Genomic DNA, 17,220 nt, shown 5'->3' with positions numbered 1-17,220 from the left:
AGCAGGTGGGGACAGCAAAGACCAGTCCTTCCCTGCTTCCCAGATTGCACAATTAATAGTAAGACCTAAAGATTGTGAAAGAAGTTGCAGCTTGTGTGTATCATAAATAAGTGCTATTTTCTGCCTTCTCACTGATTTTTGCAGAAGAAATCATAGAAAAACAAACTCAAAATTCACATAACACTCAAAATGTTGCCCGATCTGTGAATCACGTGGGGAAAAGATTTTTAGTTATAGGTCATTTCCCTCACTAGAATGTAAGCCCCCTGAGGTCAGACAAACTCCACTTTGGTGTCTGCATCCCAAACAATCAGCACAATGCCTAACACAAAAGAGACCCTTGAGAGAGCATGTTAATTGAGTCACTGATTAGAAATGATAATGATTGTCTAGAACTAAAATCATAAAATCTGGGATCTTGAAGGAACCTAATAGTTATTTAATCTAGCTCATACCTGGTTATCTAGATCTTAATGGGAAATGACCAATGGATTGTATTGCAAGGGTCCTGAGAATCAAAGCCAGACTTTGGAAATCACTTCCTGGCCAAGACTCCCAGCTTCAGCTATGGGACACCTCAAATAGGTGTGATCTCACATTAATTTCCCCTGGCCTATACAGACCATGGCCTAAGGCCATCAGAGGTTCAATGATCTGTTAGCATTACATAGCCAATAAGAACCAAAGTCCTTTGAACCCAGATCATCAGATCCTGAGGTTGCCACTCTGGGCTCTACCTTATTATTTTCATAATAATGAAAAATGATTAGAACATATTTATTCCTTCTAGAGAGAGCCAAAAGAGTCCGATAGCACAAGTTGTGGGCATATTAGACCCCCCAAAAAATTCACCCCAACCTGATAATATGATGTTCAGGAATCCCTGCATGGGCACAATATCTAAATTCTACTTTTTTTCTTTGGTCAACATATATGTCCCCTCTCTCCCCAGATATCTTTGAAAACCTAAACATTTGGGCTTTAGAGATCATTTGTTTGTTTGTTTCTTAGATGATCTAGGGATCTTCACTTACAGAAAAAAGAACTGAGATCTTGCCATATATAAGTAGGGAATTTGGATGGAGAGCCCAAATCAAGTCCAGATATTCTAAACACAGCTTTTTCCTCTACAACACATGCTCTCTTCCAACCCTTGTCTTAGTGGGCTCTGTCATGAGTTTCTGCCACAAACTCAGAATCTTGAAAAAAAAAAATTGGAAATGATCGTTAGGTTCAGACATGATGGCAATTAAGCTATCCAAAATTGAATCTGTCCAAAGGCAGTGTTTACTATGTGTTTTCACAGCCTGGGAATCCATCGAGGGGAATCTTTTCTGCTCACTTCCTAAAGTCAACAATAACAAATGAAGTAATAACGAGAAGCCCAACAAGTGAGCTGGGATTGTTGGTATCACAGTGACTCAAAATTAACAGCATGTAATAGAAAAAAAATACTAGACTGACAGGCAAGAGACCTGCTGCTTCTCTCTTTCCTACCATGTGTTAATTCCATAATCTTGTATGACATAAACCCATTCTCTGGGCTTCGCTTCCCTCATAAATAAATGAAGAGCTTGAAACACTAAAAATTCGTATTCCCATAGTGGTTTAAGCCCTTTCTTCACAATAACCCTGTAAGGTATGTAGTGAAAAATATTACTTTTCCAGAGGAGGAAACAGAGACTCAGCAAGGCTAAGAGCCTTGCCTACAGATACATGGCTAGTGAGTGTCAAAAGTTGGCGTCTAAGTGGGTCAGTGATTCAGATTTTTTTTTGAACATTAATAGTGACAAAGGAAGTCATTAAACTGTCAGATGGTATTAAATGTTAGAAAGTTCATTCTTATGCATCTTATATATATATATATATATAAAGATAATTTTCTATATCTTATATGTGACATACATACATATATATAGATATATAGATATAGATATAAAAAACCTCTCTGGATCTCAATTTCTTCATCTGTAAAAGGAGAAGATTGAACTAACATCATCAAAATTCCTTCCAGTTATCTATCTATTATTCTAATTTTCTTAGGCAACTAGGGTTAAATGGCTTGCCCAAGGTCACACAGCTAGTAAATGAGACTGGATTTAGGTACTCTAACTCAGGTTTACCCACTGTGTCCCCAAGTCTATTATTCTTATGACGATACTCTCCATCATAGACTGACCAATGGAAAGTAGAGAAATGCTGTTACTTCCCTACTTCTATTAAGGCAGCCTTGCTGCTGTTATTGTTTAGTTATTTAGCAAAAGGATTGCATTAATTTGTTTAGAAGTCATGTAGCACAAGTTGTGATTACCAGAATCCCTGCTGGCCATTTTCACTGTTGGGTCAGTCCTGAATCAACCTATACTTTTGCAATTATTTATTTTGTTTTTGCTGGATTAAAAAACTGCAACTTTAGATTTTCAATTTATCCCTGCTACATTCCATTTGGGGAGGTAAGAACCATGTTATGAATGACACTTTTGAATCCTGATTGCTAGCCAACTCCAGCTGCATATTTGATGAGCACGCCATCTATGTCTTCAACTAATTTATTGAGCAAAGTATTGAAAAAGACAGGCCTATGAGAAGAACCTCAGGCATAATTCAGGGGACTTCAGTCCAACTTGACACGGATCCATTAATCAGCAAGGTTTGGGAATGGTTGTTCAATCAGTTTTAAATCCACCTAAACATATTTTCTTCCTCGCCACCTTTTTCCATATGAATGTCATGATGGATGCTGTCATACTCCTCAATGAAAACCTGATAATTTATGTTTTTAGTATTAGCTTAGTCCCCTAGCTTAGTAGCATTACACAACACACATACACACACACAAAGCAATCATTCTTGATGCGATTCACTCAGTGAAATAATAACAATAATGATGATGATGATGGTAATAAGGGTAACTCATTTGTACTACATTTTTACAGTTTATCCTGAGATTTCCTGCAAAAATCTTGTAAAAATGAATTTCTCTGTCAATTTCTAATGGGGAGGGGTTGAATGGAAAGAAAAAGATAGCAATAATGATACCAAAAATTAAGGGCTTTTGTAATATTTGTTTTTAAATGTACAGAAGAGAACAAAGGGGAGTTCAGAAGGAAGCAGATAAACAGTACAGTTTTGAAAGTAATGTGTAGAATGTATCATATACTTTTTAAAAAGAAAACAATATGAAATGGAAATTCAAAGTTTAATGTTGAATTTTGATTTTGCATTAGTATATGAAAATGCCCTTTTTCAGTGTTTTAATTTTAAAACTTTTTTAAAAAGTCTCAATTAAAAACAAATGTAACACATAGCTAATATGGAGAGATGTTTAAAATGATTGTACATGTTTAACCTATATCAGATTTCTTTATGTCATAGGGAGGAAGGAGGTAAGGGAAGGAAAGGAAAAACAATTTGGAACTTAAAATCTTACAAAAATGAATGCTGAATATTTTTACATGTAATTGGGGAAAATATAATTGAATAACAATAAATAAATTAGATTAAAAATCAAATCATAGCAGTGAATAGTACAAAAATCAACTTGCCTTTGTACATGAGAAAATGAGAAGTTAAGTTATTTGATCCAGACATCTCCATTTCTACAGAGAGCATCTTTATCCTCCCACAAAAGCAGGTTTTTAATCTTACAAGTCATTCTTTGCTCTTATCTCTCATTCCCCACATCTAAACAGTTTTCTGATCTTAGGATCAGAGACTCGAGTCTGGTAGGGACCTCCAAGTCCAAATAGTCCAAGTCCCTCATTCAAAAGATGAGGAAACTGAAAAATTGATAGGATTTCATGATGTTGATCAAATTCCTTCAACTCCTAGAAATTTCCCTTGAGGAATGATGAGGTTTGAATTTATTTAGGTCAGGGATGAAAAACTCTCTGTATGTGGCACATTGACTTAGAAAACCACAAGTTAATATTATCTATGTTGGTTTGTATTTTTACTTATTTTGTTCAACATTTCCCAAATACATTTTAATCTGATATGGCAAAATTTGGGAGTTTGGGGGAGTTTAACACTTCTGAATATGAACATAAGAATGAGTGTCGCAGGGTACTACCATGTAATATTCTTCCTAATCTTTTGCTTCTTTTGAATTATGATATTTGCACATTATAGTGGCTCTTGTGGAGGAGTTTTCACAGTCCAGATTTGCAGAGAGACAGATGGTATATTGAATAAATAGGGACAGCTAAGAAGCCAGGAAGCCTTGTGGTCAAGACCTGCTTCCGACATGACTAGCTTTGTGATCACAGGCAAATCCTTTAGTTTCTTGGTTCCTTAGAAAGTCTCAGAGAAGCAGGCATCTTATATTCAATATGAATTCAACTTTTCTACCAAAGCTTCCTCCTCTTACTAAATGCCTTATAATTGTGAAGGGTACCACCATCCATTCAGGTGCCCAGGTTTATGACCTAAGTATCACCCACAAATCCTCATCCTCTCATCCTACATATGCAGTCTGTTCCCTGGTCCTGTCCATTCTACTTCTGCAACATCTCTTTTACACGTTTCCCCTTATCTCCTCTGACACAGCCCCCATCATGGTACAGGTCCTTATCATGCTTAAATGATTACAATGGTTGCTGGTGGGTCTCCCCACTCCAGTCCATCCTCTAGCCAGCTATCAAAGTGATATTCCTAAAGCACGTATCAAACCATAGCACCCCAATTCCAAAGGCCTTTTATTACCAACAGAATTAAATCCTTTTGGCTGGCCCCTTCCCACCTAACCATTATTCTTATACTTTTCTCCCTCTCCATATTCTCTAAGATCCAGTGACAATATCCCTTGTGCCCCCATTTACAGACTCTGGGCATTTTCACTGGTCATAATCCAAACCTCAAACTCTCTGCTCCGCCAAGCTAAATCCCACCTTCTCCAAAGACCTGAATGCCTTCCCTCTGATGTCCTCATCAATTGATCCCATAGATACCTTAGTTCTACATAGTTGTCTCCCCTCCTAGATAATAAATTCCTTGAGGGCAGGGATTGTTTTTGCCTTTTTTAGATTTCCAGCACTTAGCACAGTGCCTGGCACAAGACATCTGCTTAACAAATGCTTGTTGACTAATGCATTTGGCAGAGTGGTTTCCACACCAGTCATTTGCTGTGCCAATAAAATCAGAGGTTCACAGGAAAACATTTCACATAATAGCAGCAACACAGTGCAATGATCAACTCTGACTGACTTAGCTTTTCGCAACAATGCAGTGATCCAAGATCATTCTAAAAGACTCATGATGGAAAATGGTAACCACATCCAGAGAAAGAACTATGGAGAGTGAATGCAAAGGGAAACATACATACTATTTGCACTTTTTTTTTTGCTTTTTGTTTTTCTCTCTCCTTTTATTCTGATTCTTCTAAAATGACTAATGTGAAAAAGTGATTGTATGATTATACATGTATAATCATATCTTAGATTGTTTGCTATCTTGGGGAGTGAGAAGGAGAGAAGGAGAAAGATTTAGAACTCAAAATCATATAAAAATGAATGTTGAAAACCATCTTTACATGTAATTGGGAAAAAGTAAAATACTATAAAGTGAGGTGGGGGAGAAAAAAAGTAAAATCAGAGATTCAGACTCCTCCAAGTCTATTTTGACACTAATAAAAGGCAATCATGTGAAGGTTTACCTGCCATTTTTACTGAAACTCAGCAGAAGATTTGAAAATAATAACAGAATTAATGATTGTCTTCAAAGGGAACAGCTAGGCTTCTGCTTTTGGTGTCTGACAAAAATTGCATAAATAATGCAAACTCTTATTCTTTTACCATGTTTTCCCCCTCCACTTTCTTTTTTCTCTCACATTAATGATGAATTCCTATGATAAACTACAAATAAGTGAAATTCAGATCGCCTTCTACCAAGAAAGTTTGTTGGAGCTTCCCTCCAGATTCACTCCTGTGCTCTGAGCCCTGGCAGGATGGTACCCTCAACCTACTGTGAAGAACATACAGAAAAATATACCAAGGAATTCCCTGCAGTTGATGGAGTTTCAATAACTCGTATTGATTACATTTGACCATTCGTATAGTCAGAGCCAAATGATTTAATTTCTGAACAAAGAGAAAAGGAGGGATTTTGGTCCATGCTGTACTTGGGAGGTGGGGAGACTGGAGAACAAGCATGGAGCCCCAGTTCTTTTGATTTCAATTGGGCTTCCTAACTATCTCTCTCTTCTGAGCAAATACAAACCACCTTTGAATACTTCTGCTTTTCTTCTCCTTCCTTTCTCTTTCCTTCTCTTTTCCTTTTTTCCTTCCTGCACCCCATAATGACCAGAACTGAATGAAGATATTTAGGTTAGCTTTCCAATTCCTTTCCCTTTCCTTTTTCTCCTTTCCCCTACAAACATAGCTCAAACTCTGGCTCTTATGATTTTTTGAAGTATTGTTCTGCAAATACTTAGCCTCTCTTGAGATTAAAAATTAAGCTTTCATTACTGATAGGCCCTTCACTCCATTCTTATGGTTAAAGCCATTATAAAATATTTATGAGACATATTGCCTTGTACTTTGGAAAAAGCATACCTGTCATATTCATTGGAATGTTTTGCATCATGAAAATATCTACTTTATGACTAACTCAACTGCTGATTCAACTAATTTTGCCCTAAAGGGGAAAAATTCATTCATAGACTTTTTAAGCTGGAAGATCTCCTAGGTTGGGGGTGGTTTAATAGACTTTGGGACATGGGACCCTTTGACAACAGTCTGTTAAAGCCCATAGACCCTTTCTCAGAATGATTATTTTAATTTTAAAAATAAGATATTTAGGATTACAAAGGAAATCAATTATATCAAAATACAAATATAAAAGTTTTTTCATCAGTTCATAGACTTCAAACTAAAAACACTTACTCTAGAGCCACCTTTCATTTTACAGAGGAAGGCCCAAGAAAGTTTTGCCCTGTAAGACACAGGTAGCATGACTAGGATCCTCTTTCCTTTTTATCCCATCTTCAGCCCTAACTACACCAGTCAATCTCTGTTCCCTAGATCACAACACATACTAAATTCTTTCATGAAGAGTTTTTAGAAGAGAAGTGGGGATTAGAAAGAAGAGAATTCAATAATCCACTAATTTTATTAAGTTAATACATTTGTTTTTCAATCATTTTTCAGTTGTATACAACTCTTCATAACTATTTGGGGTTTTCTTGGCAGAGATAATGAAGTGGTTTACCATTTCTTTCTCCAGCTCATTTTACAGATAAAGAAATAAGACTACCTTAAATCCAAGAACAATTACACTCTATTATCTACACAGAAGAATGAGAATACATAAAGAATATTTCTACTAAGTAGAAATCATGTCTTCAAAAGCAATACTTCTTGATTAAAAAAAAAAGACAATTCTATGTCAGGAAATTATTTCTTAAGTATTGAATAGTATATGTTTATAAAGTGTTTTTAAAATAAAAAGAAAATTGTGAAATATGAGCATCCTTTGTATATAACAATTCTTAGCTGAAACTCATTTTATTTTAAAAAAAAGTATAGCTAAAAGATCACTAATCTTTTCTCACATAATCAAGCAACCCAATGCTACCCAAGGCTTTAGTGATATACAGTTCTTAAACCTTGTTAGAATATGAAAATTTAGGATCATAGATTTACATGGGAGGATTTGATACCTTTATAGTATAGATGAAGAAACTATGGCCCAAGGAGTTGAATATCTTAAAGTACTCTATTCATTCTATCACACTATCTCAAGGAAAAGTTGAAAGCTGCTAATATGTAGTTTCCCATTTCACAAGTAGTTTCCCATTCAAATGATAACAAGGCTCAGTTCTGTCTAGCTTCCAAAATCAGACAAAATCAGGTAAATCAAGAGTAGTGTCCCTCAAAATGTCATTAGAATAGTAAGAGTTCCAGGAAAGCTCTCTGACCCAGAAGAATTTCCCTCCCTTTGCTCAATCCCAATCTGGGAATCCCACTGCCTGAAAGAATTTCATTGGGTTTTTCAGTCTTTGAGTTAGCCCCTGCCCACTCCTCCCCTTAAACCAATCTTCCTTTATAATATAAATATCCCTATGAGGGCTAACATGAATATTTCAGAGTAACGTTAGCAGCTAACATGCTACTCCAATCTCATAATTACACGGGTTCTCCAATCTCCAATCCAATTTCTTTGATGAGGGCAAGATAATTGTGCCCCTACTTCCTCCAGGACTTCCAGGATCCATGCCATCAGTCCTGAGGAGGCAGTCTCAGTGATTGGTGGCTGGATGAAATAAGCCCACCCGGCAGTTATACCCATCTTGGATTCTGAGCAGGCCTCCAGCCATTCACCCAGACCTCTCCCTATCATCAAGCGTGCATCCTGTGGACCTTACTCCCTGCCCCTTTTCACCTTTTGTTCCGAACACTGTAGTCAAAACTACAGTACCATTACTGCTGGAAACACACTGCATCTGATTGTCCTAACCATCAACTCGCTGTCTCTGCAAGTTCCCAGACAACAAGAAAACTCATGAGCCAGTTCAATTTAATAAACAATAAATAACTATTTTGTATAAAGCTTAGTACTGAGTGCCAGAGAAAATACAAGATTTGGGTAAATTTTTCATTTCATAACTGCAAGGTAAATTTTTTTAGTGACTCGATAAGCACTTGTTAAGCACCTACTATGTGCCATGTACTGTGCTAAACACAGGACATTAGGGAAGGAAAAAATAAAACAAACTCTAGCCTCAGGGAGCTCATAGTCTAATGTACATTTTTTACATCAATCCCTTGAGAGTTAGGAATGATATCACAGTTGGAGTTATCTAAAAACAAACAGATTTCCCAGGACATTAAGTAGACCAGATAATCTTGAAATGTGAAAAGAACAGAGGACTCAAAAAGATAATATGGAATTTCAGGCACTTCTGTGGATGCCTAAATTGACCAGAAAAAGAAGGGTATGGGAAAGTATCTCTAAATTCAGACTTGTAACTAAAGAGAAAAAAACTGTTGGACGTTCCCATTTTGAAGGCGATGAGTCAGATGACCTGGGTTCAGACCCCAACTGTACAACTCATTCATCCCACATTCCCTGGGTTTCCCTTTCTCATTGGAACAACTGAATGAACTGGACTCTAAGGATCCTCACTGGCCTAATCAATGATCCTAGTTTCCAAGTATAATTTAGGATCACAAAAAACTGAAAAGGACACTGAAAACCTAGAGTAAATGCCTCATTTTACTGATGAGAAACCAACAACCAGAAATGTTCATTCAATTTCATTCTGTCCCATACACATTCTTTAAGCTTCTGTTATACATAAAACATGAGGTAAAAACTCAGATTTATAAATGTTTAAAGAACTTTATACAGATCTCATGTCATCTCTACAATGACTTTCTGATCCAGTAAATCTGCTGATCTTATTCATATTATCCTAATTTTATAGATGAGAAAACAAAGGCTCCCAGTTCAGATCAGAAGAGAGTAGCAGAATTTGGCTTTGACCCCACGCTTCCTGACTTGAAATCCAGAGCTCTTTCAATTTGTGGTCCCCCATGATCTGGACACTGTTTTTTTAAAAAATGGTAAATAAAACTTTCATTCTTAGGAAGTTGAATGGCTTGTGTCTTGTTGCCAAAACAACACTACAACTTTCCTGCCTTAATCCGGGAATGGTGTTCCATGAGTGTCTCTGTCTTTTCTCAAAGGGAGAAAATAGACGTCAGAAATTTAATTTCAGTTGGCAATGTAAAAGGCAAAAAATTTTTCCATAGTGTAGATTTTGCCCTCTGGGAGATTAGGGATAAAAATTAAACTGCTTCCCTCACCAAGTGAGATAGAACCTTACTTCGGAACTTCATAAAAAGAGAAAAAAAATAAAGACAGAGGCAAAGAGACAAAGAGAGAAGAGAGAGAAGAAATAAAGAGAGAAAGAAATCCCCCAAATCACATTTTTCAGTAAAACTCTCTAACTCAAAATTAAATAAGGTGAGGGATGAGGGGAAAGGGAAGCTTTGTAGAGTGGTATCCTTGTCACCAGAAAAAAAAAGGGGGGATTTCTCTCAAGCTAGATCAGTGAACAAAATAGTCAGGACCTAGCTAAGATCATAGAAATGGATCATAATCAACAATCACAAGAAGTTTTCTTCATTTATGCTGCAGCAAATTTAACTGTGGTTCCAGCAGTCATTAGACAAAAACATTCTTCACCACACAAAGCCTGTCTGTTTTGTTTTACTACCTTCTCTTTCATTTTAATCAAAATTTTCCATTCTTGATCAAAATCAATGACTCTTTAAATGGAAACTGCCACTAGAGTGATTTTAAATACATAAAAAAAAATCCAGTTAACTCTGAATCTCATTCTCTCCTATAAATGAGCAGGGTGAATGAAAGCTCTCTCAGGTGCCTTTTTCCTCCAGCATGCTATAATTGCAGGTGTGGAAATGAAGGGAGGCTACACAATGTAGTGGGGGGAACAGAAGGGTGCATTGATCCATGCACTGAGAATGTGATCAGGAAAGAACCTATACTCATGTCCCACCTCTGGCATTAGCTATTTGAGCATTCTTTCGGAATGTTGGTTTCCTCATCTAACACAATGGAGATAATACTACCTATAATAACCACCTCAAAGGTTGAATGCGAAGCTCAAATGAAATTATCTAAAGCACTTAGCAAACTTTAAAATGTTATAACAAGGTCCATTTTTAGCCCTCCTTTGTTTAGCTTCTGTCAAAAGCAACCACATGACTTCATTTGCTCAATTGCCTGAATATCTCCAAGTTTCCCCTTCCTCATCTTTAAACCGACTGGGCTGGATTAAACGATCCCTTGGGTTCTTTCCAGTTCAGAAAGCATTAGAAACCATACAGAGCCTTGGACCCTGATCAAACTGTCCCATAAGAACAAAAAGGAAAAAAAGTAACATAATAAGGTGGAAGACAAACAAATCATCTAACCTCTATGGGACACAGAGTCTCATCCATAAAATGCACTTTATGATCTTCAGAAGATAATCTCAATGGCTATTTCTTGCTCCTAACATTGTCCCCATTTCTTGGTATTCATTCCCTGCAGGGTTCATTCGGTTCAAAAGGCTGAGGTTCATGATTATCACATTATTTTTCTATCCTCACTTAGAGTTTCTAACCCTTATCTCTCTCCTCCTTGTCTCCCTTGGCTTTTGAACCCAGAGGATAATTAATTTAGGTGAATAATCTACCTTGGAAAGATTCCATTGTGTCTTCAAATAAATCAACACTCTGATAAAGGTTCATATAAGGCCAACTAAGAAAATTCACCTCGATGGAGCTTTGTGAGCAGTGGCTCCAGCCGTCTAGTTCCACGTGGGTAAAGTTGAGGTGGATCCTTTCACCAGGAGGCTGGGTAATAATATAAAGGCATTGTCTGTTGTGAATGTAAGAATTGGGCCAATCAGGAGAGATGAGGGTCCCTTCCGCATCTGTGTAATTTCCTCCACATTCAGAGTCCACTGAGATCAAATCAAAAGAAACAAATGTTTGTGCAAAATCCAGTGAATTGCCTAGTTCACAATAAGGGTACACACATCCCTCAGTTAACACAGATTATTATATTATATAAAATAAATATATTCACCCTCTTTCAGAGGGCCGTGCCTTAAAATATACATTTTTCCAGTTTGACCTGACTTTTTATTAAATATTTATGTTGACAAGACAGCTGAATAAGAGAAGAAGTTTTCTGCTCAGTATTTCTATTCCAATTCGACAACTTGCTCCCTAGTTCACAGCACAACCACAAATTTGCTGTTCTTTTTACATCTCTCTGTGGTTCTGTCTATTAAATGGCTATCATAAGCTCTGGGGGAGTTGAAACAATTCTGGAAAAATACTTAAGACTTTTATAAAATCAATCATGCAAAAAGCACTCTACAGACAACCGTTATTTCTTAATAAATTATCATCTACTTTCATTGTTGAACAACCCTTGCAAATGTCCCTTGCACCTTGGGTCTCATATTGAACTTGATACAAGCAGATGGCTTACCAAGGGAAGTGACATAGGTGATATGGAAGCCTCTGTCACTCCCCACCGAATCAGAGTGAAAATGAATCCAGGCAAAAGGACCAGTGGTCTCCAGAGGCGGCACTGACAAGGTGCTGTAGAATTTCCTGAGCACAGGGTCATGGCTCAGGGGTCCATCTCGAATCTAAACAAAAAAATAAAAGAAAGAAAAAAATGAGAGCCTGCAGATTTTTTAATCAATCATCAACCAACAAGCAATGATTAAGTACCGGTATGATGAGCCAAGCAATTTGCTACAAAGGGGGTACATAAAGACCACAGTGAATCACCCCTTGTCCTCAAGGAGCTTCTATTCTATCAGGAAAACCTCACATGTACACGCAGATAAATATATGATATAAATTGCTCGGTGTGAATGGATCACCCCTGTCCCTTCCAAAATCCCCAGCATGGCACATTCCCTGTTCCAGACGGGATCATTCCTAGGGACTTATTTATGCAGACCAGAGGTAGGGTTGGCAACAAACATTCCTAGGCAAGACAAACAAGCCCAGCCAAGCCAAGGCATAAAGCTAGAGGCTGCTTCAGGGAACAATTTCCTGAGCAGTAAAGTTGACGACGACTCCTCATTTACCACAGCATCACTCACTTGGTTAAGGAAGCTCCCTTTGGGACCACTCGTGCTTTTAAAATAATGGCTCCAGGAGATTTGTTTTATATTACCTGGATGGAAAGGCTGCCTTTTAACTACTGCTTTTGCACTTCAATCCTCCATACAGGGTCTGTAAACCATGGCAAAGATGGAGCACGCCCCCATCACTAATCCACCACTGCCCCACAAAGCCTTCCCCTTCTTGTTCTAAAAACCGTCATCAAATCAACACTATCAGACTGTTGGAAACACCCTTGCAGACCAAAATATTCTTCCATGGTTATCACTCCCCTTTATTACTTTATTACACTTGAAGCTATTTTAATAATATCATAATAAGCTATATTACTTTTCTTACTTTATTACACTTTAAGCTCCCTGAAGTCAAGGCTTTCTGGCTTTTGTAGTTGAACTCTCAGCAATAGCAGCACATAATAAGCCCATTGATAAATGTCTCTGCATTTATTCTTTAATATATATTTAATATAATATGTTTAATATATAAATATAATATATAATAATATAAATATATGTAATATATAATCTAATATATACAGTAATACATAAATGTGGACATATGGAGGCAGAGGGTATGAGTTCAAATCTTGCCTCTGACACTTGCTACCTGTATCAATCAGTCAGTCAATAAATATTAAGTACCTACCATGTGTTCAGCAGTGTACTAAACACTAAAGATACAAAAAGAGACAAAGAACAGCCCCTCCCCTTACGAAGCTCCTACTCTACGGGGAAAACAACAAGTAAATAAATACAAGTGAACAAACTGTATGCAGACCACATAGGAAATGATTAAAAGAAGAAAGGCACTGGAATTAAGATGTTAGGAAAAGAAGATGGTATAAACATAGCATTTTCACTCTTTCTATCATTGTTTGCTTGCATTTTCTTTTCTTTCTCATTTTTTTCCTTTTTGATTTGATTTTTTCTTGTGCAGGAAGATAATTGTATAAATATGCATACATATATTAGATTTAACATATTTAACATAGATTATTTGCCATCTAGGGAAGGGAGTGGGGGGAAAAGATGGGAAAATTTGGAACAGAAGGTTTTACAAGGTTCAATGTTGAAAAATTATCCATGCATATGTTTTGAAAATAAAAATCTTCAGTAAAAAAATGAAAAAAAAAATAGTATATCAATTGGGGGAAGCCAATGGGTGGATGAGAAGAAGAAGAAGATTCTGGATCTTGGGAACAGCTAGGGAAAATGCTTGGAGAGAGTGTCTTGCTCATGTCACAGCAAAAAGCCCAATATTTCTGGGTCAAAGTGTGGAGGAGTCATTTATCTTTTCAAGGCCCCAGCTCCTTTATCAATAAAATGATGTCCTCCTCATCCAGCTCTCAATCTAAATGATCCAATAATCTTAAGCTATTTAAAAATCATATTTCAACTTCCCAAATACCATTTTATATCTGGAAATTATTTTAGCTTGATTTTTTATCAATGCTCCTTCTATTCCTCCTTAGAGTAGTTTTGTTTTCTAAACATTGCATTGTTTGGGGTTTTTTTTAATGCCATATACTTTGAATGTAATAAATTCTTCAGGCTAGAAGAAAGCATCAAAGAAACTTGAAAATTTGGGCTCATTACTTCCCAACTGTGCACTCAGAAGAACTTGAAGTGAAACCAGAGGCATTGCCAGACTGATGAAGTCTGACAGGTAAAAATAAAAAATAGAAAAGGACAATTTTTGTGCCAGTTAAGTGGAAACCTTTTGTAGATTTTTGCCTTAGAAAGCCCTTTCTTCATTTTAAGTTGCTTAACTTTTTAGGACTGTTTAGGATTCTGTTGTAAATAAGGCTGTCCTCATTAAGGGGAGATGGGAGGAAGGGCACAAATGGGAACAGAGCCACCCAATTAAATCATTTTCATCCTTCTTTTATTCCAATTACCTTTTACTTCTGACAGCATATCACTACCATACATCAAGATGATCTTGTTAGGGATTAGTACTCAGTGAGAAGTGGCAATCACATTTCTAGCTTTCTCTGTACTCTTTGTCTCGATGATTGAAGCTTTCTGCTCCTAATTATTCTCAGGAATCTATATAGGAGTGCGCAAGCATTGTGGTTTCAAGAGATTTTTTTAGGAACCAGCTCAGGACAATTCCCTTGTAGTATTTCAATTTAAAGAGTTTATGTACTCCATTATTTTCCATGGAGAGATATCTGTATCAGCTATCCCCCAAGGTTTCAAATCCATTACTCTGACTTCTAATTTACTAATGGTTTTAATGTATCCAGAGTGCTATCTTGAGTCTTCATCATTCCATCCTTTATGAATAATTCTATACTATTTCCTCCTAATGGTCTAGGAAAAGTACATTTATATTTGGAAATTATCATTAGAATTAAAACAATAGGAAAAAACAGAAAAAGAAATAGAATGGAACTTAGTCTTATCAAAGACATATTCAGGAGAAAAACCTAAAAATTCAGAATGTTTTGGTCAACCTATAAACATCTGGTATTATAGTAAAAGAGCCTCTTTGCTCCTTATTTCTGAATTATTTTTTCATGATAAGTTGTTAGGAAGACCTATCTTTCTCTCCTCAAAAAGTCTATAACAGCATTGAATGATTCCATTTGTATGGTATTTCATATTAAAAGGACATTTTATCATTATTAACAAATGATCTTCATTCCGCCAAGGTCAATCCATCTCATGTGACTTAAATTTTTGTCTGGATTATGACAGACAAGTTAGGCCTGGGGTTATTTTATAAAGGGCACCTTTAGCCTAGGGCTGCCACTTCTACTTTCTTATTAAGTTACTTGGGTTTCCCAGTGAAGGTTCAGGGAGCAAAGTTCCATTTTGTTTCAAAATCTCTCGTCAGCTGATCAATAACTAGCTCAAGTAATAAGATGACAAAGTAAGAAATTAGGTAAGGCTTAGAGAAGGTTATGAGTAATTAAGAATTAAGGCTGGTGAGAGTGCCAAAAAATTGATAGTACTTATCACTGGCATAATTAAAATTCTGTGAACCCAATTAGCAGAGTGTTTTAAGATTTAAAATGATGACTTACTTCAAGATAGTCTTCACTGGAATTAGTATGATGTTCTAAACTGAGGGTACCAAAAGCAAATGTTAGGACTAAACCAGGAGAAGTTGTAATGATCCAGATACAGTCTCTGTTGGGAGGATAATTCCCAGGATATCCAGGAGAGTTTATGGAGCCATAAGTACCAGTCAATAAACCACCACATTCTAAAAGGAAGAGGGAGAAAAACCACTTAGCATTTCTACTGAGACTTTAATTTATGCAGAGGAATGGGATGTGCAATGTTAGAGAAAGTGTCTTTTATTTTAGAAGAATATTCATCAAATAAATATTCTAAGTTTCTTAGAGTATGGACATGAAGTATATCTGAAATACTCAGTCAAGTTCCAAGCGAATACTAACACTTATGGAACGTGTGATTTTGCTGTTGATATTCAGGAATTTTTCAGTCCTGTCTGACTCTTTGTGACCCCATTTGGGGTCTTCTTGGTGGAGATACTGAAAGGATTTGCCATTTCTTTCTTCTACTCATTTTACAGATGGGGAAACTGAAGCAAACAGTGTAAGGTGACTTGCCCAAGGTCACACAACTAGAAAGTGTCAGAGGCTGAATTTGAACTCAGGAAGATGAGTCCACCTGACTCCAGGCCCAGTACATTATACCACCTCATTGCACAAATTTTCTTCAATTATAGTATGCTATGTTTCGATCTTAAGTGGGACACTACAGTTCGCTGAAAGAATCTTGTTCTAGGTATCCCTAATTTTAATTCTAGCCCTTTTTCTCCTAAAAATCAACTCAATTCAACAAACATTTAGTAAGGGCCTTTTATGGGCAAAACATGGAGTGGGGATATAAAAGCAAACATGAAACTGTCAACTGGAATGATAGCAAATTTCAAATTTTTAAAGTGCTAGGGGAAAAAATTAATGATCTCAAAATATCTTCTATGATTTACACACTTATTTTGATTAACAAAGGTAAATTTTAATGGCTTTATCTTTTGGCTTTTTAAATCTTTGATCTTTTGCTATCCATTACGTACCGGGTTGTTGAGTTTCCCATCTAACTGTGAAGACCTTTTCATTCACTGGTAAGTTAGAGTGGAAATAAAAATACAGAGCATTATTACTGCTGATTAGTTCAGAAGGATGACTAGAGCCACAATATTTTCCAAGTGGATGTGCTCCAGAAGAATCTCCATCATGAATCTGAAGAAACTGATTATGACAACTGTCTCTTGAATCTAGTTGGAAATATGGGAAAGTTACACGTAAAACCTATAAGAGAAAAAAGTCAAAAATTATTATTTTCACTTTTCAGGTTAACTCTAAAATATATGTCATCCCTAAGGTACAATTTTTATTCCAGCACTAAGCATGTCCAATCTTATTAATGAATACTCTGATGACTTTTAATTTTTCTATCAAAAAGTACCCATAAACTCTAGATAGTTAATATCAACCAACAAATACTAACACTACTAAAAGAAGTCTGGTTAAAGTTCTCTAACTAATCATCATTAAAGTCAAGCAAATATTAATCATTGATTT

The 17,220-nt window shown here is 36.4% G+C and overlaps 1 protein-coding gene across 1 annotated transcript in view; it reads right to left on the bottom strand.

Annotated features, from left to right (window-relative positions):
- CUBN (cubilin) overlaps positions 1-17,220 on the bottom strand; it is a 282,752-nt gene that overhangs the window by 236,430 nt on the left and 29,102 nt on the right. Inside the window, exons 14-17 of the mRNA XM_031939914.1 lie at positions 16,713-16,947; positions 15,691-15,872; positions 12,010-12,172; positions 11,283-11,473 (exon numbers count right to left, since the gene is read on the bottom strand). Of these exons, the coding sequence (XP_031795774.1) occupies positions 11,283-11,473; positions 12,010-12,172; positions 15,691-15,872; positions 16,713-16,947 (771 nt within the window). The remainder of the gene's footprint in view (positions 1-11,282; positions 11,474-12,009; positions 12,173-15,690; positions 15,873-16,712; positions 16,948-17,220) is intronic.

This window comes from Sarcophilus harrisii, chromosome 5 (assembly GCF_902635505.1).
Source record: "Sarcophilus harrisii chromosome 5, mSarHar1.11, whole genome shotgun sequence".
Classification (NCBI taxonomy): Eukaryota; Metazoa; Chordata; class Mammalia; order Dasyuromorphia; family Dasyuridae; genus Sarcophilus; species Sarcophilus harrisii.
This window is presented reverse-complemented; position numbering and strand designations above follow the sequence as displayed.